At 37.9% G+C, this 26862-nt stretch overlaps 1 protein-coding gene across 1 annotated transcript; it reads right to left on the reverse strand.

The window, feature by feature from the left end:
- Positions 1–215: 215 nt before the first annotated feature.
- Positions 216–25012, reverse strand: TGS1 (trimethylguanosine synthase 1). The gene is made up of 13 exons (XM_014062068.2): positions 24803–25012; positions 23389–23453; positions 21984–22165; positions 20377–21190; positions 18946–19048; positions 16652–16738; positions 15683–15857; positions 12274–12574; positions 11718–11882; positions 10487–10630; positions 9927–10143; positions 6781–6859; positions 216–808 (listed from the first exon to the last, which is right to left on the reverse strand). Exons 1-13 carry the CDS (start codon positions 24919–24921, stop codon positions 692–694), a joined length of 2568 nt encoding a protein of 855 aa, XP_013917543.2. The 5' UTR covers positions 24922–25012; the 3' UTR covers positions 216–691.
- Between the last annotated feature and the right edge of the window lie 1850 nt (positions 25013–26862).

Raw genomic sequence — 26862 nt, forward strand, 5'->3', positions numbered from 1 at the left:
TGAGTCAGTCATACAATGTTGTATAATTTACTTAATGATCACAACCAGAACTCTGTTATTAAGTTTGTGCAGTTGTGCATATTTTTGCTTTACAATCATATCACTTAGCAAAGGAGTTTCTCTTCCCAATTACAGTTGCTAACTGAATTAGCAATGTATTTGTAAATGAATTTTTAATTAATCTTTTTGGAGTTGGTGAAATGTATATAGTAAAATTATTTTATCTCAATCAACTTTTATTCACAGATAAAACATAGATAAAAATTGCTCCATAATCTCAGCCAATGATGATGAAAAGCAATTGATGCAGTATTTCAAAGGAGTACGAAATGTTCCTTAAATAACTTCCTTCCATTCTGCTGAAAAAGCAGGTTTCTCTCTTTGTAACCATTTCATAGCCAAATTTAAAATGTTTTTTAGGATAGAAACAAACAGATTAACTTAAGTAATGTAAGATTCTAAATATGGAATTTTGCTTCAGTCAATTCTCATCTTTTTACTATCAACATATTTTAAGTCTTTTTATAAAATATTTTATTGGTGTTTGTGACAAACATTTTAAACCATTGTTTTCTCAAGTTTAATAGAACATGGAACATTTTGCAATAAAAAATTAACAAAAATAAAAGGAATTATAATTAAAATTTGATTATCTCTTTTATCCCCAATAAACAGCTTACTAATAAATAAATCAGGATACATTTTGTCTAATTAAATCTCCAAAATAAGCAGTTATGGTCTTCAATCTGTTATTCAGGAAATTTTGTTCTATTTCAACTTTTCCTCCTGGTCCAGCTAAGGAAGCCACCTGTAAAAAAATCAGTATCAGAAAATTAAGATATTTGAGATATAGTTGCATTTATTATGGGAAAATCCCTAGTATAAGTTTCAGTTATGCTTTATTATTTACCAAGTGGAACATTTCCTCCAGCAATTTAATTTTAGAATTAGGGTTTCTTTCCATGCCCTTTTCCATGATCTTTTTTAGCACTAACTTATTCCAAATTCACAATAAATGGATAGAAAATCACTAATTTCAAAATCTTTTTCAATTAATAACTGGTCATTGTTAAAAATATTTTCCTCATATCAACCCTGAGATACAAATATTCTCCTTTACTAGTACCAAATATTTTCCCCCTCCCCAAACGTCGTGACTGGGTGATCAAGAGAATAAAAAAAATAAAAATCAAAAGTGGTAAAAGTTAAGACAAAGAAAAAAATATGTTTTCCTCCACTTTTTGTTGTTTATTCCTAACCCTTATTTCAGGCTTTTTCAGACCTGCTGTAAAAATATAAAAGCACATCACATCAAAGATCCAGCCTACAAAATATTCTGATTAATTTTTGTTCCTATCAATACTCAAGTGCTTTATGCAGTATAGACTTTCCTTCTAGAATATCTAAGTTCAACCTGTGAATGTCTAAAAAAGCTGTTGGAAATGGGCAATCCAGGTGCTCCTGTGTTCAGCATTTCATGTGTCTCCTGATATCATCTAGCACGCCCACTGCCAGCCATAGAATCAACCCCCATCTATGTCATAAAAGATCCTTGCACAAAGATGGAGTCAAAATAGTTTTTCCCAACCCCTATCTTTCTGTAAAAGAAAAAGAAAGCATTTGCTTTTTCAGCATCCAGTCAGTCCCACAGCAGGAAACCAAAAAAACAAGAAGTAATGTACTGAAGCAGGAAATACAAAAAACCATGAAGGCTATTTAAAAACAACAAAAGAATTTTGAAAGAGGCAATAGTTAGGAAAGAAACACTTGGAAAAGAAATAAAACCCAAAGCATTAAAACTTTAACACTCTAATCTCAAAGATTTGCTAAAACATTAGTTTAGAAACTATCTACTCAGGAAATACAGGATGAATGTAAGAATATCGTAAATGAATTACACATTGTGCACAGAAGCATTGTTCACTTACATAATTACATTATGTAATTAGGGTATTAACTGGTACAAGATACTATAATACTAAATAATTAGAATGCTTTAAAAGGGTTCAATGAACAATGAGTAAGTCTATCAAAGGATCTCAGGGAGAAAAAGAATGACAAATCAGCCAACATGAATGCTGAACTGTTTGAAAGTTAACAACGATTTATGGCTATTTACTGATGTTCATACAATTATGATTAATATTTCTATTTAGTACAAAAACTAGTCAGTGTACAATATTTTCATTGTATTATTTCCCATTCCTATTAACATTAGAAGCGTTTCTTTCAATTTTGTTTAGTCACATTTGAAAGACCAAATAATTCTGATTTATTTATTTTACATTAAATATGAATTCCAAACTGTTATATGACAATTTTCACGTTTCTTTTCCTTCTTTTAAGATTTAAACACACTTTCTCGCTACTTAAATGATAATTAAAAATAAAATCTAGCTGTGAAGAGTGAGGAACAGGTTAATATTATTTTTAAAAGAAATTGTGTGATTCTTTTTATACAATTACCTTGGGATGCAAAAGTAAAAGTAGTCAGCCATCTAAAAACTGCTTAAAACAAAACAAAAAAAATCCCCAAAGAAAAATTCCAGATTCAAAGTTTAAACAGTATCAGAAATTGTTTGTTACACTATCAGGTTCTGGGAAGGTATATTTTCATTCTTTTTCATTCTTATGTACCATCAAATGTATGCTGACTCTTAACATTCATATAGACCAGTGATGGTTAATCTTTTCTGGACCGAGTGTCCAAAATGTGTGCCCGAACCGCCAAAACGCAATGAGTGCATTCCAGAATTCTTACTGAAGGCACAAGTGACTGTAAAATATGCTACACTATCTTGAACCTCCTTAAATTATTCTATTTGTGTATGTGCTGTTGTTACTTTCAATAAAAGTTTAGTGATTTTTACATCATTACCTTAAATAAAATACAGAAAAACTTTCTTAATTGAACTGATCAAACAATGTAAATTGTAGATATTGCAGGACCTACCTAGCCATTTTACTATTGGGCCATTATGACTGTCCATTAATCATATGGTAAAGGTTCCTGTCGCACATATGTGCTAGTGGTTCTCGACTCTAGGGGGCGGTGCTCATCTCCGTTTCAAAGACAAAGAGCCAGCGCTGTCGGAATATGTCTCTGTGGACATGTGGCCTGCATGACTAAATGCTGAAGGCGCACGGAATGCTGCTACCTTCCCACCAAAGGTGGTTTTTCTATTTGCATTTTTTATGTGCTTTTGAACTTCTAGGTTGGCAGAAGCCGGGAGAAGTAATGGGACCTCACTCTGTTACACGGCGCTAGGGATTCAGTGGCTAAGACGCTGAGTTTGTTGATCAGAAAAGTCAGTAGTTTGGCAGTTCGAATCCATTAACCATAAGTGCAGCCTAAGTGCCACGTAATTGCACCACCTGGTTATGGTATACAAACCGCTAGCTGGCCATTCAATAGTTACTCTTCTGCTCCTTGTGTCAATAAGATATAGGCCATACAATACCACTGGGAGAGTTATAGGGATTGAGAATGGCTGTAACTTTATTATTCAGGATTCTTCACAGGTCACTGAACTTTGACATTTAAAACTGCAAGGGGAACTTCTATATTACACAATTCTTTGTAGAGAAATGGTGTACAGTATTACTCAATATTTAGTGCGAAAGATAAATGCATTCAATTGTTCCTGCAATTTTCTTCAATCAACAAAATTTTAATCATTCTATTTAATAGCATTTCCCACCAAATAAATTGGACGTGCCTCAAAATCCCTATGTAGATACAATACTGTATGAACATATATGTAAAAATAAAGCACATATAAGTATTTCAGTTTTAAGTACATTAAGCCTAGTTTAGGGCTTATGTTACCATTTTAAAGTACAGTATTTTGTTTCTAATATAGTTGGAAACATGCTGTTGATTTTCCACAAATGTGGTTGAGGGGGTCTGGAACCCATCAAAAAAGAGTTGGGGCAGCAAAGAAGCATTCAAGACCATCAGGTTATCTATCCCTGCCTTAGGCAATTTGCTTATATTTAAATGACATGATTTTTGTTTTTAGTTTATGAGAGTTGTAGAGACTATGTAGTTCTATTCTTTTAACTCATAATGGAGTTCAGTTCAACCTGTAATTATTACTATTACACATGTACATATTAATTGGTGATCCACTTTTTAGTGGACACAGAATAGACATCTAGTAGGGAGTTTTAGGGCATTCAGTCCCAAATTTGAATGTGTTTATGGGAAATAACTGCATGTGCTATATGGTTACAGCTCTCCTACTTTAGGGTTTGGGGGATGTTACTGTATCGTATCAATGACCAGGTGGCTTTGCCAACAGCAGTCAACAGGGATTTTAGCCCCTCAACTATCTGGGATCTCAGGCTGTGAAAGCAACATTCTGCTTAGAAAGTAAATTCACAACAGTAATTGATGTTCCTGTTACTATGAAATTGCATTTTTGGATCACCCCACCTTTAAAGGTAATTATCACAAAATGCAACAACATGCCTGTTAAATGACTTTGTGCCAGCAGCATATTATAGTTTTGCTGCAGGCCCTACAAAGATAATCAGGATTTCCTGATTTCCACATGCAATTTTAAATGCTTATTTTGACCTATAAAGCATTATATGGCTTCAGGACTGTCTCTTCAACTATAATCCACCTGTCTCAGACATATCACTTGGGAAGTTGACAGAGTAAGGGCATTAGGCCAGGATTAGCTGTTTCTCCAATATAGTTCCCATTGCGTGGAACATCTTTTCTGTGGACATTCAACTTGCCCTGACATTGATGGTCTTCTGGAGGGCTTTCTTTTTAATTTAATGAAGGTGATACCATCTTGTGAATTTTCTTTTTCTGTGTTTCTATTTTTGATTTTACACCGGTTGTTTTTATTTCTGATTATGGTTTTTTTGTACTGTGGGTATTTTACACTTGTCTACCACTGAGAATTGTATGATAGCAAGCACTATACAAATTTAATAAATGTGTAAAATAAAAAATATTAACCCTTATGAAACTGATCTATGACCACAACTGCTGACACAATTGAACCTTGTAAAAAAAATTTATGGAGGCTTCCCATAAAACATTTTCACAATCATCTGCACTTCTGCAAAAATAGAGCTGGCTGTAATTACTGTTTGTGTGGAGGCAATAAGACCAGAAGAAATGAACACATCCAATTTAACTTATGTACCAACATTTTAGTAACTTCTAATTGTCAGAGTTTTGTGCTGTCAATCTTAATAAAACACTAACGTGTGAAAATTGAGTAATTACAGAAGTTATTACCTCAATAGGATTCACTAAATTTTATACAGACTTGGAAAATTTCAAGATACTAGAGAATAACCTACAGTTCATTATTATCTATTTTGGGATTGCAATGAACTAGAAACTACTTTCATTTGATACGTTGTATTGAAATAAATATATTGCCATTTAAATAACAGTTTTATAGTATAGAATTATATTATGTTCAGAAACTCCAGATAGTATAGACCAGGGGTATCAAACTCGTGTCATCATGGCGGCATCACCTGACATATCAGGACTTCCCCCCCTTCGCTAAACCGGGCATGGATGTGATGCTTCCGGCCCATGGGCCGGGAGTTTGACAGCTCTGGTATAGACAATGACTTCTCCTACTTTTCCTGACAACAATAAACCAAGAGAGTAACTGATCCAAAATTATCTAGTGAGTTTTGGTGGCTCAGGATAGGACAGAACTTGAGTTGCGCACTCCTTATCTACTAAAGCACTACATCTCTGAGCTTTTAAAACAAATTAATTTAAGTTAAACATGGACTATAGTTCCTGCAAATGCTGTCATGGTTTTAGCATTTCTCTAACCCAACTAGTTTTGCTCCAAATGTGTCCAATATGCTCTGAACAGTCCATATTTTTTTCTTTTTTAAAATATAACAAATCTTCACATTACATTATTTTTGGAATTGCTGCTCCCTCTAGAGGAAATGTAAAGACACAAGGTTTTTGTAGCTTCAATTAATAACATAAGTGTACATATCAAGTTACGTTTGAATTTCGGTTATTAACTGTTTTGTATTTGATACTCCACAGCAGGATATTTACATAGTTACAATTAAACTATAACAAAACTATAAAGTCAATGCTACATATGTCATAAACAGGGAATATTGATGACAACACAGAACAGACCTCATAACATAGTACTCGAAAAGCTCTATCCATAACCATTCAGCTTTTACCATCCTTCCCCAGCCTTTTTCTAAAGTGTAAGACTACTGAGTGTAGGGAGTGCAAAGTTAGAGGAATGCAAGAGTCATTAGAACAAAATAAGCAACATCTTGGTCTGGGGGGAGAGTCAAAGAGATTCAAACTAACTCTACCTTGATTCTGTATGGTATAAAATGTGAAACATAAGCACTTGTTCTGCATCAAAAATAGATATTTACACTAGCCTTATATACTTTATACCAAGATTAGATTCTCTTGGAATTTCATAATAGTTCTGCAGAGAAAGACAATTCCAACTCCCTATTGAGGTTTTGAGGTGGAGGCAAAAAGAAACAGAGAGAGCAGCTTAGCTATAGTTACCAAGTAAGATAAACATTTATTTTATTTAGTTGAATAGATATATAGATTAATGCAATTGCAAATGATTCTGAATAGCATACATCCTAACCTCTGTAAAGTGTGCTAAAAAACAACAACACAAGGAACAAAAACATATCACATTACACAAATACATATACAGACTAGAAACCCTAATTTACACTTTAATTTCTGACTAAAAGTATTTATTTTATCTATAATTTATAACTTACCTGATCTATGTCCGCGTTACGTGGAAGAAAATAAACAATGTTGTTGGTAATCTTCTGTGACAGGTTAAAAATTTCAAATGTAAAATTGGGTTAAGAAATTTTTTTTATATTGCAATGGTTTTTTCGGGACAATATTCTTAAATATACATCCTTCCACATATAAAAACTAAATACTAAATGTTTTTATCTAATCATAGTCTATATAAGAATTATTTTAGTGATTAACCCTAGGAAGGATTTATTATATTTTTCATCTGTTCAATAAATAAGAACATAAACAGAAAATTGAGCCAGAATGGGGAATGTTTTTGAACTTGCTTCCTTTTTAACTGATGGGGACTTATGGATCAACCCATATTAGAGGAGGTATTATCAACTTAGAATGGTTAATTTAGCCAAACAACAATAATTTCTATAAGTTCCTTATTAAAGAAATGCTTTACTTTCATACTTTCTACCTCATTTTTACTCTACATTATACACTGCATTCTGGAATTAATTAGTCCATTCTACCATTTGTTTCTATAGCCCGATTTCCATTTATTATGCTGCATAACCATTCTGCTGACCAGCCTTAGGACCAGGGGTGAGCTGCTACAGGTTCGCAAGAATCAGTAGCTAACGTTATGGCAAGTTTGGAGAAACTCCAAATCTCACCCATGGCTGGCCACCCTGCCCCTCCCAGGAGTGTCCACATGGCCCATTTTGGATACAAAGCAAGTGTAGGGCCTGTGCGGAGGTTCCTGGAGGGGGAAAAATGCGCCTCCTGGAAATGGCTTGAACGAGGCAATTTTCGCCCTCCCGGAGTCTCGAGGAAAGCCTCGGGATCCTGGGGAAGGCGAAAACGGCCTCCCAGCTGTGGTGCAGGAGGCCATCTAGGCCATGCCCACCATGGCCATGCGCATCCAGCAAGAGAACGCATTGCTGAAATTTTTGAATCCCACCCCTGCTTAGGACATAAAGCAGAACCACCACTCCCTGCCCAACAATAAATTCTGAAATTTAATGAGTGGCTGTGCTGGGCATGCAGAATAATGACGGATGTGGCGAACTGAAAGCCTATCTCTCAGGACTGAGTATTCAGTTTGGTTACTGATTCCAATCTCTGAGACATATATACAAATTCATGCTGAGTCAGTCATCTCTATATAGTTTCCATTATTCTAACCAGAACACCAGTTAGATGGCGCTGCATTAAAGTACTTATTTTCACGACCAAAAGCCGCACCGTATTATAAGCCGCAGTATCAATTAACGTTAATTTTTCAAACTTTTTCCACATATAAAGCGCACCGGGTTATAAGCCGCACGTTTCCCGACGCTTCTGGACATCTGTTGCAGTCGCGAGGAGCGGCACGAAGGTTCTTGGCGCTCCAGGAAGCCCTCTTGCAGCACACCCCGATGCGAAAAACACTGAGATCGGTGAGTTTGGGGCTGCTACTGCGACATCCAGGGAGGAGAAACCAAACCGCGCGCCTCTCCCAGCTGCTTTCGGGGCTTCCTGGAGCGCCAAGAACCTTCGTGCCGCTCCTCGCGACTGCAACAGATGTCCAGAAGCGGCTTTTGGGGCTAATGGGGATTGGATTTCCAGCTCGATAGCCCCTGCCGCTTCTGGACGTCTATTGCAGTTGTGAGGAGCCGAGGAGAGTGTGGAGAAGAGCGCGCGACGGTTCTTGGCGCTCCGGGAAGTGGAAGAGGCGCGCGGTTTGGTTTCTCCTCCCTGGACGTCACAGCAGCAGCCCCAAGCGCACCGATCTCTGTGTTTTTCGCATCGGGGTGTGCTGCAAGAGCATGCCCCGATGCGAAAAACACAGGGATCGGTGTGCTTGGGGCTGCTGCTGCGACGTCCAGGGAGGAGAAACCAAACCGCGCGCCTCTCCCGCTTCCCGGAGCGCCAAGAACCGTCGCGCGCTCTTCTCCACACTCTCCTCAGCTCCTCACAACTGCAATAGATGTCCAGAAGCGGCAGGGGCTATCGAGCTGGAAATCCAATCCCCATTAGCCCCCAAAGCCGCTTCTGGACATCTATTGCAGTCGCGAGGAGCAAAGCAGCTGGGAGATCTTTTTCCACATATAAAGCGCACCGGGTTATAAGCCGCACTGCCGATTTTGGATCAAATTTTAGGATTTTCAGTGCGGCTTATAGTCGTGAAAATACGGTATTTAAAACAAAACTGAAGCATGTTAATCTGGACAGTATTATTACACTGGTAATAATGATTCATTGTAAGATTTGCATAGCATCTGAAATCTTTCAGCTTTATGAGATAATTTAATGCAATTAATATTTGTTTTACTTTGCAGATAGTATACAAAATGTGCAACTTTTTAAGAACAAAAACTGTCATATCTGATAATTTTAAAAACAAACGTACAAATCTTTCAGGTGACTTAAAATTCATTTTTCAAAATTTTGAAAAAAATCAGACAGCTTCAAATACTGTAGTTCACATAATGAATACAAACTGTCACGAGAAATAATTTTTTTAAAAACCCTCCACACCGAAAATCTTATTCTGATACTTCCTTTGATATCTATTATAATCATAAGCAAACAAAAAAAAATCTATGTGGCATTTCAGGGGGTCTTCCTGCTCTGAGTTTGGTTGTTTTCTTGTAGACATTTCATTATCCAAGCTAGGTAACATCATCAGAGATCACCAAGGACCCCGCATTTCAACCCTGAGCTACAAATATTTTCCTTTATTTGTATATGGCTTTTTATTTACCACCTTATTGTTCACTTCTCTTGAAGTTGGAAATCTCTTCCCACTGGTATAAAGATATCAATCTGCAAACTTTATCATCTCCTTTTGCCATTATTAATAGCACTTAGGCTTATATAACATTTCATAGTGCTTTACAGCTCGCTCTAAGCAGTTTACAGAATCAGCCTATTGTCCCCAACAATCTGGATTCTCATTTTACGGACCTTGGAAGGATAGAAGGCTGAGTCAACCTTGAGCCAGTGACAATCAAACTGCCGAACCGCTGGCAGCCAGTAGCCTGAAATACTGCATTTTAACCAATACACCACCATGACACACAAATGTTAAAATACAAAGCTTTGTCACTCAAAGGAGAACAACATCAGTTTTATCGTTACAGAATGAGGGCTACAACAAAATTATTTTTAAAAAGGATATCCATCAGGAGAAATCATTGTTTGAATATCGAAGATTTCTGCAACAGCATATTCAGGCCCACCCCAGGGAGGACTCAAAAACACAACATCTGCTTTCAGACTGGATGCCAGCTTCATGAAATCACCACATATGAATTCTATTTGGTCTGCCACTCCGTAAACCATGGCATTATTGTGAGCGAGTTGGATCTTCACAGGGTCAATGTCAACTGCAATTACTGAAAAGATGAAACCAATTTAAATATCAGCCAGCTTAAAAAGAAAACCCATGAAACAGAAAATTTCAGATACTTTCTAGAAAAATAGTAGCTAGCCTAACTGTAGCTAAAATATATATATTGCCTAGGGTTATTGACTACATCTGTAGTAGGGCAACATCTGGACTTCAATTCCCACAATTCCCCAGCTATAAAGCTGGCAGGGGAACTCTGGGAGTTGAAGTCCAGGTATCTTAAAGTTTCCAGTCTGAGAAACACTAAGCGGGAACAATAATTAGCCCGAACTAGAAATCCATCTGTTATGAAATATCTAGTAAAGTTCAAACCTAGTAAAAGAATTTACCTTTTTTTGCTGCCAACGCAAACTGAATAGCATTTCCTCCAACACCACAAAAGGCGTCTACTATTATGTCAGAGTCAAAGGATAGCCTTACACGGTCTGCGATGTGTTGAGCAATCTTCTCAGGTGTTACGGAAAACCATCCCTCTGATTAAAAAAAAAAGCAGTTAATATATTTGTGATATGGCCTTGAAGGAAAAGAATCTCAAAATAAAGTAATCAGTGCAAATGCATTTTATCAAATAGCTAGATAGTTGCATAAATTAAGAACACAAGTGTAAAACTGCCCTGCATAATCACACAAAGGCATCCCTTGCTCAACCTCTTTAATTTCCAAGGAGAAGATTCTTAGGTTACATACTGAATAGTCACACTGGCATGTAATAAAAAATCAGAATTCCTGGATTCTGCTGACAAAATATGAATAAGAGGTTTGCAAATATACATAGCTCACATGTTCCTATCATCAGTTTTTGGCAGTTTGTTGTAATGCCTGAATCTCTGATAGTAGTCTTGGACCTCAAAAACAATGCTAACCTTTGTTGGCTTATATTCCTGGCAGTTCTGTGATTGACAGTCAAGCATCACAGTAAGACACTGGTATTTGGCTCACTTCCTTCTCATGGGGAAGTGAACAGGCTATATATACAAGTAGTCCTTGACTTACGATCACAATTGAGACCAGAATTAATGTTGCTAAATGAAACATTTGTTCTGTGAGTTTTGTTCCATCTTACAACTTTTCTTGCCACATTTGTGAAGCGAATCACTGCAGTTGTTAAATTAGTAACATGATTGTTAAGTGAATCTGGTTTCCCCATTGATTTTACTTGTCAGAAGGTTGCAAAAGATGGTCATATAACCCCGGGACAGACACTGCAACCATCATAAATATGAACCAGTTGTCAAGCATCCAAATGTAAATCACTTGCCCATGGGGATGCTGTAATGGTCATAAGCGTGAAAAATGGCCGTAAGTCACTTTTTTCAGTGCCATTGTAACTTTGAATGGTCACTAAACAAACTGTGGTGAGTCAAGGATTATCTGTACACTTTTGGTGCTTGTTCAAAGTAAGCCACAAAAATAGGAATACTAGCAGTTCATTAATTGCAAACTTAAAAAAGAACCATAGCATCAAGCAGCAATTATGTATGTGAACAATTCATCAGAGAACTTGGTTATTATTTGAAAATAGTTTTTAGGTCATAGAATGCAGTATCATTAAAAACTTACCTCTATCTAACTGAATGCCTTCATCAAAACGAGAAAACAGTCGATATCGTTGTGCCCAGTATTTAGCCAGCTCAGGATCATCGGCTATTTCGTGAGGAAGACACTTAAGGTTTCTGTTTTTCCACTTATGCATCTTTGTCTTCTTTTTCATAGTATTTACTTCACCTATGCAAAAAAAAAGCACATTAAAAAAAAAGAATATTAAAAAAATACCTTTAAGAACATCAAGGAATTAATTTCACTTCATCTTTTAAGATACAATATTCAAGAAACTAAACATTTTTTGGTGTGATGTGCTAAATTATTAGCATCCACTACAGTAAGAAAGCATAAATTCATTGGACATTTAAATGGCTGTATAAAATGTAAGAATAGCATGACACTTTAAAAATGAAAAAAACAAAACAAACCAGAAAATCGCAACTAGAAAAAGCTACGGTAAGTACAAGACCGTTTGTTATTAGTCAATTATATTTTTTCTTATAACACTCCAGTTTATGCACTATACAACTACAATATGTACATCTATAAACACGTTATTTTTAATTTCACATACCTTCTGTGTCCATTTGTAGGTAGTCTGGAATATCCAGGGGAACGAGTTCTCTTCCTAATGGAGCTTCTTCTCCTTCGCCTATCAGCTTTTCCTTGTCTTTTACTTCAAAACTGTCAAGTTCGTGTGTATCTGAACTAGGATATAGCAAGTCACAATTTTGGAGACTCAAATTCTTCTGTGAGTGAGAAGCATTTTCCTGTTCATCTGAATCACTGGTGGTAGAAGATTCTACCTTCAGATAGACTCTGCCTTCAGGTCCAATTTTCACATCTTCATTTGCTTTTTGCAAGAATTTCTGTACCTAAAAATACTACATGTTGTAAAAGTCAAATTTAAACAAAAATATTCTACCTTTAGCAGACACTGTGCTTCAAAAATCGACCTCGAGGAAACAGAAAATTTTGGTAATTAGCTTTCATGTGCTCTCATGGGTTTTCTGCTCACATTTGGATCTGTTAATCTTTCTTTCAAAATAGGCAGTGAAAAAATGGGCGGAAAGAATTCTTCTTTGTATGAACATACATAATGGCACAATCAGATTAGAATCTTCCCAGTGATATGGTTGTGGTCTGTCAGATGCTGCAAAATAATTCCCCCCACCCCCCCGAAAGAATTCAGATACTTATGAAAAGACTGAGGTCCTCCCAAATCTACTGATAACTTTCACCACACTGTGTACTTAAGTCTGTTATCAGAAACAGGAAATGTTATCTATGTTTCATGTTTGTCCCCAGAACCTCACCATTGTATTTTTCTTTCCAAATGCTAACATCTTTTTAACATATACACTTTTTAAATATACCGTATTTTTTGGAGTATAAGACACTCCGAAGTATAAGACCCATCTAGCTTTTGGGGAGGGAAACAAGGTGCGTGTGTGTGGAAATCTGCCTCTGCCTCCCAGCAATTTGCCTCCTTGCAACAAACAGCAAACAGTACAGACGATATACACTGTTTGTGGTGTTACATTTCAGACTATACTTGTACAGATGCTGTTAAAATTGATGTGGCTTTATGGAAGTATAGTTATTCTCTGCTATTTAAAAGAAGATACAATAGCACTGGGTCTCTTCAGATCAAGCATTTATTTTAAAAAGCTTCTTCATTTGTTAAGTTGTCTAAAACAATAATAAAGCAGACTTTAAAAAATAAGTCTAATAATTTGAACATTTTACAGGCATTTATAGTTATTGACTTACCTCCTTGCAGCAAACAGCCTGATCAGCCCTTTGCCTGGTGCAGCAAACAGCAAGTTTCACTTTCAATTTCAGCAGGGGCCTCTTGATCATCAGCTGTTTCAGGCTGCAGGGATTGCCGTAGCCTATTGCAGCCCAGTGACATGCAGTGAGGTTTATGGCTGGTGAGGCAAGCGGGCAAAAGCCACCCTATGTTGGACACAGCGGCAGGGCTTTGGGACGCACCGGTGCTGTGTCCGCCATAGAGCGGGACGCCTCTATGACGGACACAGCGGCAGGGCAGCTTTTGCCGCTAGCGCTGGGGCAGCAGGCGCCGGGCCGTTCAAAAGCCCTGCCACTGTGTCTGACATAGAGATGTCCTGCCTCTATGGCGGACACAGCACCGGAGCGTCCAAAAGCCCTGCCGCTATGTCCAAAAGCTTGCCGCTATGTCCGACATAAAAAAAGTGCCAGCCCACGCACTAGCAGAGGCGGGTAAAACACACAGACATATAAAAATTACTTACAATAATACAATTACTTACAAATTACATTAATTTTGAATTCCTCCACCTCCCTCCGACCCACATACCTTTTCCAGCTGTTTTACAGAGGATTTCAACTCTGCTCTTGTCTGCCATGATGAAAATGTAAAAATGTAAAAGGAAAAAGGCAAGAGCTGCTGAGGTCAGGCTGGCTTAGCTGCTGCCAGAGTCCCCAATGGATGACTCTGCTTAACTGTTGAAAAAAGCCTCTAAAAAAACGCCCTCTCCAGGAGGAGGTGAGAGAACCAAGTGCCTCATCTACATAAGGAATTTTTCGGCTTTTAACCCTTTTAACCCTTGCTTATCTCTGCTCAAGTGATCATAAAGATAGACTAAATGAGGCACGTGGTTCTCCCGCCTCCTCCTGCAGAGAGCACTTTTTAGAGGCTTTTTTAAGACTAAGCAGTCATCCACTGTGACTCTGGCAGTAACTACCTCAGCCTTTTTCCTTTTACATTTTTTTTTTCATGATGACAGTAGTGAGGCCCTGCCTCCCCTTCCTGCACGTCACTGTTGCAGCCTCTGCAAGCCCAATTTTCCCCGTTTACTGCAAGGAGATAAACTTCTGGGAGGCAGAGTCCAAAGGGTGGGGGCCGGTGGATGGGTGGGGTTACATTCAGTGTATAAGACACATCCAAACCCTCTTTTAGATGTGTCTTATACTCTGAAAAATATGGTACATACTACTTCTACCTTAATGCCTCTAGTGCAGAATGCCAAAACACAAGTCATTAGTTAAGTGTCTGCAAAACATTCTATTGTGAGAACAAAGCCTTGTAATCATTTAGAGACTGAAAGTACCATATTTTTTGGACACACATTGGATACACACTGGAGTATAAGATGCAGCTTAGTTTTTGGGGAAGAAAATAAGAAAAAAAATATTCTGCCTCTGCCCACCAGCATCCATGGTATTCATCTGCCTAGTGTCCTGTCAGTGTGTGAGAGTTGAGGGTTTGTTTGGAAATAAAACAGTATTTGCTGTCTGAGCAACAAGGAAGGAGACAGTAGAGTCAGGGTGTGGCTTGTTTTATACTAAAGCTGCAAGCTGTGCTGATATCTGAAACTAAAACTGAAACTTCTCTGTTGAACTACTGGAAAACCTTCTTTTGGTATTGTATATTTACTTAATGTATTATATTATATATAAAGAGAAGTTATTGAATCCTGCTGAATCAGTTACTTGTGTTTTCTTTCTAAATGTGATTGCTGCTGGAAACTCTGACACGTGCTTGCAGCAAATAGCAAACAGCCAGGTCAGCTTCAGCACATTATGATTCATCATGAGCAGCTGATTGGCGGGTGGATCGGCCTCCCAGAATACCCCCAATCAGCTCTCTCAGGCTGCAGGGATTCCCACAGGCCATCACCTCATCCTGTGCTATGCCTTTTGGCTACATTTAATGTATAAGACAATATTTTCACCCTCTTTTAGGAGGGGAAAAAGTGTGTTTTATACTCTGAAAAATATGGTATTTCCTCTTCAGTTTTCCAAATTAACAACTTAAAGCTATCTTTTCTGTTGTTACATATGCTAGAAAATATATACTCTTTTATGTCATTTAATTATTTGATATTATTCAGTGTAGTACAGTTAAAACATTAACATTAGAAAATGTAGTCTACTGTAATAAAGAAATAACAGTACTTTGTGTACTATACTATATTCCATATGCAAACAATATATACCTTATTTAAGGTCTTACTTTTCTTCAACATAAATGTTTCAGGTTCATCTGTAAAATATGTATGCTTGTTTTTAGTCTTGATTGTTCTGCGCATGTCCAATAACACTGATTTAAATTTAATATTTTTATTAAGACGAATCACTTTTCTTTCACTGAAACTAGGAATGCCTTTGTATCTGAAAAGAAGAAGTTAAAAATTTATTATTTAGAAAGAATGCCTACATTTTTGTTTTTGTGTGTGTGTGTATGTGTGAGATAGAGAAATATAAGCAAAATTGTATTTTAATTTTTTAAGATGTAAATCTTTGCTTTAAAACAGTTCCAAAACCATACAAATCAGGTTGTATTATCAGTATGCATCAGTCTTAAGCCTTGCAATTATTTCACCACACATTTATTCCCTTAATAATTATCATGTAAATATGTTTAAACTAGAGAAAAAGACATCTGAATTTGATATTTGGGTTGATATATATATATATCCCCTGTAGACTTTCCATATGCGATTTTTGACTTTCTCTAAAGTTGCCATATCTATAAGCATATCTCATAAGTTTGTAGATGATGTTGGAAAGTTATAATATACTAAAAAGCCTTACTAAAAGACCACACTGATCTCAGGTTCACTCAAGGATTTGAAACAGATGCAGGAATCATTAGCATAATTTACATTCATTTCATTGTCTGGAGACTTAAGAATATTTTTTATTGTCTTCAATGATAGAAATCCTTCAATATTTTATAATATTCAAAAATTCTGAGTACTCAATTCTATTTAGGCAGCACTGTGGGTAAATCTTTACTTAAAGACACAACTGTTTTAGGACAAGTCTAAAATAAATATGACAATATTAAGACATGTGGACTTCAATTCCCAGAGTTCCCAAACCAGCATGCTGTCTTAAAATTGCTAAGTTTGAGCAGCACTGATCTATATGATGTTTAAAAAAAACCTTTTAGTATACCTTACTTTTGTCCTGTGCCATGCTGGAGCCCCAATTTGCAGAAAATTCCATCTGAATCATCCTGAGGATTTTCTTCTACATCTAGTTCATGGCTTGAAAGAAAACACAATATTCATTACAATTCAAAACACGTTAATTAAAAGTAAAACTTTGTTGCCTTTTGAACTGAAGATAAGAGCATCTTTAAAATTAAATATTAGAAATTAGTATCCTTTTCACTTGAAACAATTTTTTTTATCTAATCAGGAATGACCAGGGGTGGGCTGCTGGGGGTTCGCATGGGTTCAGGTGATCCTCTAGCTAGGATTCTGCCCAGTTCAGCGAACCCCCAAAAGCCACCCCTGGTTGGCTACCAACCAGCCCACCCCTCCCCAGAGTCCCCATGGAGCCCATTCATCATGCCAAGTGCAGGGTCCCTACGGAAGCTCAGGGAGGGGAGGAAAACAGGCCTACTGGAGGTTCTGGAAACGGGCTTGTTTCCAGCCTCCGAAGGGCGTCCAGAGTTTGGAAAAAGCTGTTTTCATCTTTCCAAAGGCTCAAAGAAAGCTTCTGAAACCTGGGGAGGGCAAAAAACAGACCTACCGGAAGTTCCGGAAACAGGTCTCTTTCCGACTTCTGGAGCGCCCCCCCCCCGCTGTGATGCAGATCGACTAGGCCACACCCACAATGGTTATGTGTACACACACACACACACACACACTCGACCATTGTGGATGTGGCCTAGTCGGCCTCCCGCATGTATATACACTGCTCAAAAAAATAAAGGGAACACAAAAACAAGACATCCTAGATCTGAATGAATGAAATATTCTTATTAAATACTTTGTTCATTACATAATTGGATGTGCTGACAACAAAATCACACAAAAATTATCAATGGAAATCAAATTTAGCAACCCATGGAGGTCTGGATTTGGAGTTACACTCAAAATTAAAGTGAAAAAAAAAACACACTACAGGCTAATCCAACTTTGATGTAATGTCCTTAAAACAAGTCAAAATGAGCTCAGTAGTGTGTGTGGCCTCCACGTGCCTGTATGACCTCCCTACAACACCTGGGCATGCTCCTGATGAGGTGGCGGATGGTATCTTGAGGGATCTCCTCTCACACCTGGACTAAAGCATCCCCCAACTCCTGGACAGTCTGTGGTGCAATGTGGCATTGGTGGATAGAGGTAGCGGTCCTGATGCTGGGTTGTTGCCCTCCTACGGCCTTCTCCACGTCTCCTGATGTACTGGCCTGTCTCCTGGTAGTGCCTCCATGCTCTGGACACTACGCTGACAGACACAGCAAATCCTCTTGCCACAGCTCTCATTGATGTGCCATCCTGGATGAGCTGCACTACCTGACCCACTTGTGTGGGTTATAGACTTCGTCTAATGCTACCACTAGAGTGAAAGCACCACCAGCATTCAAAAGTGACCAAACCATCAGTCAGAAAGCATAGGAACTGAGAAGTGATCTGTGGTCACCACCTGCAGAACCACTCCTTTATTTGGGATGTCTTGCTAACTGCCTATGCCAGCGATGGTGAACCTTTTTTGGCTTGCGTGCCATAAGTGGGGGGAGCGCAGGGGGTCGTGTCCATGCGTGCCGCACCCATAATGCAATGCGCGCACTACAGGCGTTCCCCCCATTTTTTGCATGCTTTTTTCGCTCTCCCCAGGCTCCAGAGGCTTTATAGGAGACTGGGGATGGCGAAAACAATCTCCCCCGCCTCCCCGGAAGCCCTCTGGAGGCTTCCCTGAAGCTTTCGGAGCAGTCAAAACGACCTTCCGAGCAAACCAGAAGTCCATTTCTGAACTTCCAGTTTGCCCGGAGGGCCGTTTTTTTGCGCTTCGGAGGCTTCAGGGAAGCTCATGAAGCCTCCGGAGGGCCTCCGGGATGGGGTGGACAGGGGAGGCTCTTTTCACCCTCCCCATGCTCCTGTAAAGCCTCTGGAGCCTGGGGAGGGCGAAAAATGGCTTTAAAAAGGCATGAACTCAGCTGGCCAGCACGCGCATGCGGGCTGACAGGGCAGTGTATATATATATGTATATACACATACATGCATATACATTGTCTCCTGATTTCTAGCCTGATGCCTTAACTACTATAAAATGGGTCTCACAAAAAAAGTAGTGTGAGATTAAAATAGACGTACATGTTAACAGGAAAAAAAGAGCTCAATACAACCAAAAACAAGAGTGCATAATGAAACTTCATGCTGCAGCCCTCCAGCACAACTATCAAGTATACTCCCCCCCCCCCCAAACTAAATAGCATGAGAACAATCTGTTGACATAATGGATAACCTGCCTTCTCTTTAGTTTCACAGGTTTATGCTCAGGTGGCTCCTCATCACCATCATTACTGTCAGGTGTTCCCTTTGCTGTGGTATTCAAAAGTTCTTGCTGTAAACCTAGTACAGAAAAAAGAAAAAAATCATAACAGAATGATATATTTAAAATTAAACACTTTGATAAAGAAATCATTGTGTTTCCTTTTCTCTAAGTAAATTAATTTATTGATTTATTTACAACAATTTCTGAAAGACAATGGTGTCAGTTATGCATTATAAGTATCTGATTTAGGAATATTCAAATACTTTGTACTAGAAACCCTTTTTCCTAAATTTGGTTGCTTTATTATAGAAATTAAAACATTTAAAAAATAAAATCAGAAAAAGGAAAAAAAACTCAAAATATGTAAAATATATTTAAGATTTTATTTTATTATATTTAAGATTTTATGATCGCGTTACTTGACCATGCCAAGCAATATTGACCAATCCTTCTATTATATAAAAGAACTGGTTTATAATTAAAAAAGCAAACACATTTGTAAATCTTGGTAAGCACTATTATATCATGAAAAAGAATAGTATCTTTAGCTCTGCTCTATGCTTAAACATATTTTTTTCTTTAGAAAATGTTAACTTCCTAATATGGTAGTAGGTATGTAATACAAAATAACATGCACAATTTGAAACTGTATTACTATACAGTAATACAGATTACAGAACATTAATGTACAATAATTTTAGCCAAATAAGATGATTGTGTCCCTTTTATAATTTAAATTGCCAGCATAATGAAGCTTGATTTATAAGACCATCCAACTCACAAAAGTAACTCTATACAACTCAGTTGTATAGAAGCCTAAAGCCATCCTTTTCAAGCATTCTCTAGGACAGTGTTTAATACCAGAGGCTTAAGGATGTGTGGACGTCTATGTCCAAAATACTCCATTCAGCTCTGGGAGTTGAAGTTTACACATTTTAAGTTGTTGAGGTTGAGAACCATTGTTCTAGGTTGTCCATAAAACTTTAAAAACAATGCAACTGGTTGTGTAGTGTTGTGTACTGTGCTGGTTAGTAGATAATGTAACCTCTGAAAACTAATTAAGCCTCCCTTTAAGTGGAAACAATCTAGAGGCCTCAAGTATGAGATCCAAGCCAAGAAATGCACAGAAATGCTCTTTTAAAATTGCTAAAGAAATCTCAATTTTAAAAACATATACTTTATATATTTTAAAATCCAACTACTGATTTGCTAATATGAGATACTCCAATGAACCGAATAGCTAATATTTGTATGAGCAATATGGTAGAAACAGAATCATCCAAATAAATTTCAGTGCTGACTCCCATTCAGGAATTTTTGATGCTGCTAAGGTGCCTGGATCAAGTGGTTTAAAAACCTATTTCCAACAGTCACAAAAATACCAGATGAAGACTGGAATACCAACCTGGCTGATCTGAGCATCCATTTTTAGAAGACACACTTCCTTCTCTTGTTTCCTTATCTGATTTCTCAGTCTGGCCACAATTGTAAGGACTATGCCTTGAAATGCTTGCTAGAGTTGGTTCTTTATGTTCTTTAGTATCAGCTGCACTTTGCAATTTACTGTGTTCTGCTTCTTCTGAATTTAGACTTATTTCACTGATTTTAGAAAAAATATAATCATTACTTGGATCATTATATACAAGAGGATTTTCTTTGCAAATGTCTGTGGAAGGAGTATGAGTATAAAAGGCTGAGTTCTGCACTTCTCCATGGCTGCCTGGGTTTAATGATTTTTCTGACTGCTTACTATTCAGTTTTCCAGTATTCACTTTTAGATCACTACCATGTGTAGCATCAACAGTCCAACCTTGACTTGCCCAGTAGCGAAACTGTTCCCAGTAATACCAGTAGAGCTCATTATAGTGTTGCTCCCACTTATCATTCATTTCAGGATTGTTCCAAGGTTCAGGATTAGCCCCCTCCTGTTTCTTTTCCCAGCTTTTCCATAGAAGTTCTTCTCCAAACTGATGCCAGTATTGCTCCCATTCCTCATTTATATGCAGTTCATTCAGTGGCATGCTTCCATTTTGACAGAATTCAGCATAGTTGTCTTCCTTTTCCACTAAGATTTCATCATCAGAAAGAGAATGGTCATCATCACCTTCTTCCATGGACTGCCACATGGTTTCATGGATATCTTCTTGTAGCAATTTTTTCTTCTTTTTCTTCTTCTTCTTCGTCATTTTGTTAACTATCTTGCCAATCTTCTCAGGGGCCTAAAATGTAATATGAAAGCAAGCAGATAATTTTGAAATCCAAGTTCAGGTTTAATATCCTAAACTTATTTTGTGTGCCAATATTTTCCAATTTGGTACTTTCTGATGGACTGAGATTATTATACCAGTGAAAATATCAGGCATTAAAACGAACACTGGTGGAGATTCTGAATGCTTCTTCAGAATTATTAGAAGAACAATAGCTTCAAAAAAAAAGCTACAGGGTTTCTTTTTGAAGCCACAGGATGGCTAGTTTATCAATAAAGGAAAAAAAATCTTCAAAGATTCATGCACTGAAGCAATATAATTGAGGCAAAAATGACCTGCATCTTCAAATGATGAGCTTCAGGATTTCCAGTTTATTGTTTCAATTACTCATAAGCATACTTTATTGTTATTTGAAATCCTTTAGATACATTTGCACTGAGTCTTCTTTCACCTTCAATCATACAAAATAAAATGGCAGAAGACTCTGAATTCTAATCCCACTTTGGTCATGAAAACCAGCTGTGCAACTTTGGTCCAGTCACTATCTCTCACAGCAACCAACCGTGCCAGGTTGGGGAAAACAGGAGGAAGAAAAAGTATCATATATATTCACTGCCCTGAACTACTTATACAGTAATAAAGGCTGGAGGAAAAAAATCTATGAAATAAAAATAAAGAACAGTAAAACACAAAAGTAAAAATCACAAAAAATCACTATTCTCTTTATATGCAATACAATTCTACTGCATACTTCTTAATTTATTTTCTAATTCAATAACTTGAACTAAATTAAAGTGGGGTTTACCGCTTTTGTTTTATTGGCTGCCAAACTGCCAAACTGTACGGGTAACCCCATACTCTTCATAAGTTCAGTTTCTGAATCTGGTTCGACATCATCTACTTCCAGAGCAAGACTGTTAAATTTTTCAGTAGTCTCAAAGATAGGTTTCTCCTCTTTTTTGTTATCTTCAGTAATTTCCTCTTCTCCTATTAATACACAATAGAAGTTTATAAGGTAAAGTCCATCAATTTTGGATTTTTGATAAGGAAAACTAGTTTGGTTTCAGGTCTAACGTAAGGTTTGGGGGCTATGGATTCTCCCTTACAAACTCATAGTGTTTCTAGAATTTTTTCCCTTCTTCTCTTTCTTGCTCTATTTTCTTTTGTGTCTTGCTTTTTTTCCTTCCCCTTGCAGAATATCCAAATCCCTCTATCATGTTTTTGAGCTTTTCCTTAATCAATCCTTTTCCTTTAAATATATATATATAGTCCTCGGTTAAGAAACACTTGTTCAGTGACCAGATTTAACGTGGTGCTGAATGAGTCGTATTTAATAGAATTTTTTAGTATAAAGATGAGGGTCCTCAAAATTCCAGTCATGATAGCAGCCTCCCCTGTCATGTGATTATGACGGGGGAACCTGCCAACCTGGATTTTTTACCTTTACAGTGCTGGTGGTCACATGATTAGGTTTTGTAACGTTCCCTGCCAGTTTCCCACAAGCAAAGTTGATGGGAAATCAGAAGTTGCAATCACACAAGATTCTCACTTAGCAACGTATGGTGATGTGCTTAACTGGAGTCTGCTGGAACTGCTGTTGCTAAGTGGTGTAGTCATGTGACATCACACTTTACAACATATCGCTTATCAACATAAATTCTGGTCCCAATCACTGTCATTTAAGCAAGAACTCACTCTGTCTATGTATTCTCACTTGTGTTAAACATTTCACCTTAACAAGAAACATATCCTTATGTAGGATTTATTTATTTGTAAGCCATGGCAGTTCTGGATGGAACTTAATTGGTTATTGCAGAATTTGTATGCTAGTGGTCTGATATTCAGTATAAAAGGAGTAGGTATAACACAAAATCCTTATAGATTTTAAAATTGTATTTCTTCATGAAGAATTATTCTTAAGAAGTTTCCCATTATTTGGTGTTTTTGTATGAATTAATGGAACTTAGTGTAATTTAATTTCACACAGAATTTATAAAATAGGAAATTATCTGACAGTAAAAAGAAAAATTCCAACTCTTGGCTGTAATCTAGTGGCTGACCAGATATTTTAGCCCAGCTATGGTAATGCCTTTTTATAAAAGCTTTAAATGTCAATTAAACACACCTGAAGATATTAATTCTCACACTGGTCTATAACAATGGTTGCAAAAAGCCAAAATTAACAAGAAACGTTTCAATAAAAAACTCACCTATGCTGTCATCAGCATCTTTAACATAAAAGCCTTTTAAGCCTAGTTTGTATAAATTTCGATCTCTGGAGAAAAAAATCAATAACATCAATGAGATATGGGAGTAAAGCATCAAGGAACAACATGAATGGGTAACAAAAAGAGCTTTTTCCAGTATGTCTTTCACGTGCTTAACTTGCTTTTAAAACTTAACTTGGTATATCAGTGCCAAAATTTCAATCCAGCCAAAAATAAGCATACTGTACAAAATCTAATTTAAACTGGTACATGTACAGAAAGAAGGTTGCAACTGTTTAATTTTACACAAGAATGAATACTATTGTAGGCAGAAAAAAAAGCTCTCTCTTACATTCAAAGATAAGCAATGAAGAGGCAGATCTTATCACTTTGATCCCTTCAATAGCTAAAAGCACATAATCAGATGCTCCATTTGTGCTATCAATGCTTTCCCTAATTTGGTTGGGAAAGAGATCAGTACAAAAGCAGGGAATCACCCCAAAAAGACCTCTTTTTGCATAGGTAGGATATCTAGATGAAATCTCTAAATACTGGCAGACTTGCACTGAGATAAATAATCCTTCAGATAGCTTTGAACTGAAGTAATGAAGAGCTATAAAAGGGAAGTCTAGTATTTTCAGTTTAGGTATAAAAACCTGTGTAGCAGCTGAAGCAGATAAGAATATTGTTAATAAAAGGTAATTCCTATTTGCAGTTTAGAAGACATATTTCAGACTAATTTAGAAAGCATCATTCTATGCTTATAATAGTACAGTAAAACAAAGTTGCAACTCTATAGTTTATTCTATTAACATTTACATGCAACATTATTAAGACAGTGTGGCTTTAATTAATGAATAATGTTGTTTGTTTATTTTGGTCTCATGTTATTATACAAACACACTTGTTAGACTGAGCTGTATCAAGATGCTCTGGTTAAATGGGCACAGCAACTTTCCCCTACAAAATGCGTCTTTAAAAAAAAAAGAAAAAGAAACATGCCCTCTCACTTTTGTTCCACCCCAAAAAGCATGCCAGGCAACGATCAACCCCGGTGCAAGCGTATACTGCTCGCCTTCGGACTTAATTTCCATTGAGATCTACGCGAGGACGATAAGACCAACTTCCTAAGCGCTGAGAGGTAACGTGGTCATCTGTTATGCACAAGAGGTTCTTTTTCTTGCAAAAGACTCAAACATAAATTTGAAATCTCCGCCACCGTATCCCCCCGCCCCAGCTAGGATCAGGTGTAAACCAGTGTTTTTCAACCTCAACATTTTTGAAGATGGGATAACAGCAAGCTGTCTGGGGAGAATTCTGGGATTTGAGGTCATGCATCTAAGAGATCCTGAAGTTGAGAAACACAGATCTAGCCGACCCAGAAGAGTCACGGATCGACCGCCTGACATCGACTCACTCGACGAACGCCCGGGTGCACAAACAGAAGACATCTCCCACACCGCTGCTGCCATCTCCTTTGCTGAGCACCATTAGCAGCTCTGCCACTAGCAGGCTTCTCTCGCCCTCGTGCAGCATCGTGATCTGAGGCCGCCGCTGCCCTGCCTGGTGTTCTCTTGCAATCTCGATCCTCCCGAGGGAGCAAGCATGAGATCAAGCTTACAACGGAAGCGGATCTCCGCGCCCGTTACCCTCCTTGGAGCCCGGAAGGGGAGGTGCCTTCAAGCAGTTGTGAACAAGACCGTCCCCCCCCTTTTTTAGGTGCAAGGCTGAGAACTAATATATTTCAGTGTAATTTTGAACGGACGCCGTTTCTGACCTTTCGGACTCTGACCGTCCTATAGAAGACGAGTTCGCATAGAAACAATGGAAAAAGTTGCATTTGAGCAGATGTCTCTAAGAAAGCGGCCTACCGCATCCCCTGGAAGAAAGACAGAGAAGAATATTTTGGAATAGTGTTACTCAAACTTAGCTGGCTGGAGAATTCTGGGAGTTGAACTTGCCAAATTTGAGAAAAACTGCTTTATAGAAGGCACTGGCAAATCCTTCCTAGCATAGGTGGTCCTCAACTTACAACCGCAATCGAACCCAAATTTTCTGTTGCTAGGTTACACAGTTGTTAAGCGAATTTTGCCCCATTTTACGACCTTTCTTGCCACAGTTGTTAAGTGAATCACAGCAATTGTTATTAAGTGAATCTGGCTTCTCCACTGACATCAGAGGTGGGTTGCTACTGATTCGCACTGTTTCGGGTGAACCAATAGTGGTATTTTGACCTTGGTCGTACAACCAGCAGTGACCCAGGCTGGCCACGCCCCTGAACCAGTTCCCTGGTCGCTGCTGCCATTGCCAGCATGTTTTTTAGTATTTTTTTCATGTTCTGTGCATGCACAAAACAATTTACAGTCAATTGCGCATGCGCGAAGCCAACTGGCAACAACGCCGGCAGCAGCCTACCCCTAATTTACATTGCTTCTCAGAAGTTATCAAAAGGTAATCACATGACACCAGGACACTGCAACTGTCAAATCAGTCAGTTGCCAAGCAGCTGAATTTTGATCACATGACTATAGGGATGCTGCAACGGTCATAAGTGTGAAAAATGGTCATAAGTCCTTTTCTTCAATGCCATTGTAACTTTGAATGGTCACTAAATGAACTCATGTAAATTGAGGACGACCTGTATAGAAATCATGGTGGCCTTTTATGATAACCAATCCTTTGCTTGAAAAATCTACATATGTACTATTAACCAATGCCTCATGCTTTGATTTGATAAATTTCCACTTCCTATGGGAAGTCTCTGTTTCAAGTTGCCTTTAAAGGTGTTCGAAGTTAAAACTCACCCCTCTCCTAGAGAAATGAAATATTTTGGGAAATATTAAAAAAGGAGAATATTTCCCCTAAAAAGAGAAGTAGAAACTCAAGATAGGCAGAACCTCAGCCGACCGCACTTTTGTGAATGAGCCATCAAGGCCTGAGTCAGTCTATTCTACATAACAAAGATCTCCCCCTGCAGCTCCAGGGTGATGAGATTAAGTCTTGGGCCTCAGACCGTGATAGTATTAGCCTTTTACCTATATCACCACATGACACCTGGGAAGATAACATCATCACCCAGCAAGTCAAGCAAGCTTGGAGACAGCCTACAGAGTTGCCCCTGCATGGTTCCATGGGAGTCTGATAACCAATCAGAATACAAACTCAAGTTCAAAGCCCAGGGAGGGCATAAAACCAGGGACTTTCAGCATCTCTGTCCTTTTTTCTGCTCAGAAACACAAGCCATGTGATCCCGTTCATCATTAAATCATTAAAGCAGTCATCACGTTTCCAGTGGTTTTTTTCCCCATTTGGAACTGAACCCAGATGGACATTTCTTCCAACACTAGAAAGCAGGCTAATGATCGAATAAATCAGTCGTGGGTTTCAAATTTTTTTAGAACCTCTTCTGTAGGTGTGGCCTGCTTTGTGGGAGTGACTTGCCAGCCATGTGACTGGGTAGGAATGGGAGTGGCTTGG

The sequence above is a fragment of the Thamnophis sirtalis genome, unplaced genomic scaffold (assembly GCF_051295495.1).
Source record: "Thamnophis sirtalis isolate CommonGarterSnake01/CBP01778 unplaced genomic scaffold, rThaSir2_p1.2 scaffold_2, whole genome shotgun sequence".
NCBI lineage: Eukaryota > Metazoa > Chordata > Lepidosauria > Squamata > Natricidae > Thamnophis > Thamnophis sirtalis.

What these genes read in the sequence shown, in the direction of transcription:
- TGS1 (XM_014062068.2), bottom strand. Translation starts at nt 24,921, where the DNA reads ATGCTGCACGAGGGCGAGAGAAGCCTGCTAGTGGCAGAGCTGCTAATG. An exon ending in CCTACAAATGGACACAGAAG is followed by an intron (nt 11,883 to 12,273) that starts GTATGTGAAATT and finishes TTTTTTGCATAG; the next exon opens with GTGAAGTAAATACTATGAAA. An exon ending in ACAATGATTTCTCCTGATGG is followed by an intron (nt 6,860 to 9,926) that starts ATATCCTTTTTA and finishes ACCCAATTTTAC; the next exon opens with ATTTGAAATTTTTAACCTGT.